We start from the raw sequence: 4,477 nt of genomic DNA, 5'->3' as shown, positions 1-4,477 counted from the left end.
ATACTTTTTTGCCCCACTGTATGTGTCCCAATCTTCATATTACTTTTGTTTTGGTCTTCCAACAACATTCGGGAGGAAACAGCACAATAGTCGCTCCGACTGTGACTGAATAGGCTAAATGAATAGACTATATTCAGTAGCATCTATCTCCAGTATAGCTCCAGTCTCCACTAATCTGCATCGGATGCGCTGCTACACACAGAATGTGTCAGATATTTCAAGTTATGATCTTGCGGGCATTTCATCAAATGCTTGCAGTCAAACAACCACTAATAGTGCGTGTCTCTGGATATTTTCCTGTGTTTGGTCCAGACTGCGTTCTCACCGGCAGCAAACTGCACCAGGGTACGAAATTAATCGCATTAGAGACCAACATTTTTGAGCGAACCACGGTGCGTTAGTGCAGATAGAGTGTTCACACCAGAGCAAACAAAACAAACAAACCAAACTAAGGGGGTAAACGCACCAGAGTTCGGAAAAACTGCTCCAAGCCAATTCAGTGTGATACCCCCTTAGTCTTCCTAACACTGGCAATCATTCTGAATGCAGTTTGTGGGTGACTAAAAATTCAGAATGTTGGATTCTGGTAGAATTCCAATAGGAGTAACACATCACTTTGCAAACCAGCATAATGTGATTTATAGGCCTGATTTGACCTGTAAAAACCTGAGTTTCAGGCCACTGTATTAAGGTAAAACTAGGCCCTCAAAATAAGGCCTTATGAAATAACGATTGTTTTGTCTTAAATAATAGGATTTTAATGATAACATATTCGCTTTGGATCTCACTTGGTGAGTGACACAGGACTGAAAATGTATGCATGCAACATTGAACACTACCTCACAAGTTTGAAACATTCTTATGTCTATGACTCATCGAATCCTATCCAGTCCATTGGGTCCCTCACAGCCAACATCAAACATGCCATGTGACCTTTACAAGGGAATCCTCATTCCAAGGGTCTCGTTTGTGTAACACTTCCACGTATCTGTTTTAGAAATGCCAAAGGACATAGTCTGGTCATGGATTCAGACAGGGTTCCAGGAAATTCCAGCAGGAAACCTCCACCCTCACTCTCTGTTTCCCCCAGGGGAGGTGCACTGGGTGGGGTTGGTTAGTGGTGTTCACCCCCCTCCGGCTCCAGAGCCCCAGACATACTCTCCCGCCTCAGTCTCTGGATCTCATTGTTGAGTCCCAGCAGGGTCTGGGCCAGCTGTTGGTCCTGAGAGCGCATTTCCAGCTGCATGGTAATGATGGGAGAATAGATCATATTTTCCTATCAAACACACACACATTCATGCAGGTGAAGAATAGTCCATTCTGATCAAATTGGCAGACTTTCGTTCATTTGTATGTGGTTTCTTTATTTGCACTACATTGGCACACCTTAACAAGGCCTTTGAGTGATTCCTCCCATGATTTTTGGGATTATCATCAGATTTAATCCATCGAATGGTACTTTGGAGGATCGATTGTTGACATATATTTGACGTTTGTATCTAAGAGCATAATTGAGAAATAATTCATCCAAGTTGGCATATTTAATCAATTGTGGCCTTATTAAGGCCTCCTTTAAAACTCTGTAACGTTTTATCTGTAGGGGCTAAAAAGCAAACCTGTATGTCATATCAAGATTTACCACTTGCTCTGTAAGTGAGATGTATTTGAGTCTTATTTTGATTTCAATAAGCATTTTCTTACATTTATTTATGAATATTGACAAATAGAAACATGAATATTGACAAATAGAAACATGAATATTGAAATTTGATTTGTCAGTTTATATATATATATATTGCTGAACATAATATACTCTATGGGTAGAGTGGGATCTCTGCTAGTTTTATAGTTTTGGCATATTTCTTACAGATACATTGGCATAGTAGGCAATGTAACAAATCACATCCCTCCTTGTACTTGTATGATGGGACATTGTGCAAATTTGAACATAAAAGAGAGCTGCACACTAAGAGCTCAGATGCAAAAATGTCATGTCCAACGTTTCGACAGGCAAGCTGTCATACCCTGAAGAAATGTCGAAATGTTGAACATTACATTTTTGCATCTGAGCTCTTAGAGTGTGCGGCTCTCCTTTATTTTCAAGTTTTCCACTCCGCTAGCCAGCACCTCGCCTAAATAGGTGTGCGTTTCTTTTTCCTCTACATTGTGCAAATTACCAGCAGAGGGCGACCATTTTGAATCCATTTTCACATTCACTCTGTTGGTAATGCTTATGAATTGCATCATAACTCTTATGAATTGCATCATAACCACCACAGAGCTTCTAAACCCACAGGCGCAACATTGCTAGACTTCCAGGAACGCTTGTGAAACAGACCAAACAAACCAGGCTGGGGTTTGGGGTTTGAGAAGTCAATGAGAAAAGTAAAAATTCATCCTTAGTTTTTAATTTTCTCATAATCTAAAGACACAACCTAGATTCCAACCAGGTTGAACATGTTATTACTCCAACCTTATGAAAGCGACAAACTGCAACGTTTTTATTTTTGTCAAAAACAACTTTATATCGAAGGAGTGCCTTTGATTTGATGGCCTGCACATGCACAGTTCAGCGCGAGACGACCGGTAGACCCGATGATGTGTTCTACACATGAGCTTAGCTAGCCAACGCCGCCATGACATCGCCTACAAGTGTGATCAGGGATTTCTATTGGAGAAGCAGTTTTAGCCTTCATACTGTACTGTCTTTGGCCCCACTCTGAAACTTTGATATGCCCGTAGATAATATTATGTTCAAGAATATTTTGAAACATTTCCAAATAATTTTTTTTATATTTTCTTTATTCATGTTTATATTTTTCAATATTCATAAATTAATGTAAGAAAATTGTCATATACATCAAAATACTACTATTACAGAGCAAGTGGTAAATCTCCATATGACACCAATTATTTTTTCTCACCAACAGATTAAACATGATGTAGTCTTGAAAGAGGTCGGGGTAAGGGCAAAATGTCCTAAATAAACTTTGATTTATTATTTCTCAATTATGATTTTAGATACAAATGTCAAATATATGTCCATCATCCTCTGAAGGACCCTTCTATGGATTAAATCCTGTGAACATTTTTGTCCTGGTTTCGTGAGGAATCACACCTTTGCAACACAGACATTTCAGGTAAATGTTTAATTATTTGATTCATTGAGGGCTAGATGACTCATAGGGACTATGACTGAACAGTGCACAATCACAGCAACAATAAATAAAACACTAATGAATTCTTACCTTTGGGTTACACTTCTATACAATCCAATAATGCCAAACTCTACAATGCTGCACAGCAACATACTACACTGTCAAAGAGTCAACAGTATTCTACAAGGTACAGATAACTCACCAGTTCAGATCTTAGCCAGGTTATGGCTCCATCTATCTTAGCTCTCCGCAGTTCCTCATTGGCTTGGTAACTCCTGCCAATGCTAAAGGGCCCAGTAGTAGACTCTGGGGCATCCCGTGGTTCACCAGTGGTCCTGAATGCATGAATCAGTTTGTTCTTGATGTTCTCCAGAACCATGGTTGACAAAGTGTCCTCACTTTGACTGTCTCGATTCATGCTGCCTTCCAAGGAGGCACAAATGTGGATGTGAGTATGTGTGTGTGTATCTTTTCCCCGCGTGTCAAGCACTCTCTTCCAGCACCGCCAGTCTCCAATATATATCTTTTTTTGTCCTACTTTTGTTGTTTTTTCTCCTTTTTTCCCCCTTTGCTCCTTCACTTGTCTCAATCGACTGGACCCACTGTCCTCTCAGTTTTCCTCGTCCTGTCTAGTCGTCCTCCTCCTTGTCTTCCCTCGCTGCAGGAGCAGGATTCCTCCCTCTGTTTCTCAGCAGAAGTTACTGTGCTTCTGTTCAGCTGCCTCACTCATCCCATTCCCCGCTTTGTGTGGGACCGGCTTGTTTTGTTCCCGTTACTATGGAAAACCAGCCCTCCCTCCGCCCCCCCTTTGGTAACCCCAATAAGAATGGTGGAAGATCTTGGACAAAGACCATTGTTGCCTCAAAAAGAACTGAAAGGACTCCCCTAACCCCACCCACCCCCTTTCTCTCTCACTCGCCCTCACTCCCGCCTCCATACAATTTCAGTGTGAGAAATGCTGTGTGGGGGAGCTCTCACTTGTGTGCAGTGTCTATGTGTAGACCTGTGTGTGTGCTTGTGTCAAATCTGTTAAACCTTTTCAGTGTCAGTGTTGCTCACCCATCTAAAAGACCTGCTTGTCAGCTTAAGAGACAGGTTGGGTGGGACCGGGGAAGGACATAGGCTTGGTGTAGCCGATTGAGAGGCACAAAGGCCGTCCAGTGGTGAAATATATCCAGGTCTTTTGTGTCCATTCCCTGTGGGTTTTCTGGATTGGTTGTTGGCACAGACTACAGTCATTCTGACTTTTCTATAGCGATAACACAGAAGTCTAGTGTCCGCTCCTCCCTGACATATGTAACTCTGCAGCAATTTCCCAG

At 41.6% G+C, this 4,477-nt stretch overlaps 1 protein-coding gene across 2 annotated transcripts; it reads right to left on the bottom strand.

The window, feature by feature from the left end:
* Window positions 1–3,992, bottom strand: si:ch211-153f2.3 (protein FAM167A). Of its 2 annotated transcripts, none has more exons than XM_024395126.1 (2): window positions 3,361–3,992; window positions 1–1,276 (listed from the first exon to the last, which is right to left on the bottom strand). In XM_024395126.1, the coding sequence occupies exons 1-2, from the start codon at window positions 3,574–3,576 to the stop codon at window positions 1,115–1,117; spliced, it is 378 nt and encodes a 125-aa protein (XP_024250894.1). In that variant the 5' UTR covers window positions 3,577–3,992; the 3' UTR covers window positions 1–1,114. The 2 variants fall into 2 exon arrangements, with proteins under 2 accessions (XP_024250894.1, XP_024250895.1); XM_024395127.1 differs by having other exon boundaries at window positions 1–1,240.
* Between the last annotated feature and the right edge of the window lie 485 nt (window positions 3,993–4,477).

This window comes from Oncorhynchus tshawytscha, linkage group LG31 (genome assembly GCF_018296145.1).
Source record: "Oncorhynchus tshawytscha isolate Ot180627B linkage group LG31, Otsh_v2.0, whole genome shotgun sequence".
In the NCBI taxonomy this organism is placed as follows: Eukaryota; Metazoa; Chordata; class Actinopteri; order Salmoniformes; family Salmonidae; genus Oncorhynchus; species Oncorhynchus tshawytscha.
This window is presented reverse-complemented; position numbering and strand designations above follow the sequence as displayed.

What these genes read in the sequence shown, in the direction of transcription:
- si:ch211-153f2.3 (XM_024395126.1), bottom strand. Translation starts at nt 3,576, where the DNA reads ATGAATCGAGACAGTCAAAGTGAGGACACTTTGTCAACCATGGTTCTG. An exon ending in CCTGGCTAAGATCTGAACTG is followed by an intron (nt 1,277 to 3,360) that starts GTGAGTTATCTG and finishes TGTGTTTGATAG; the next exon opens with GAAAATATGATCTATTCTCC.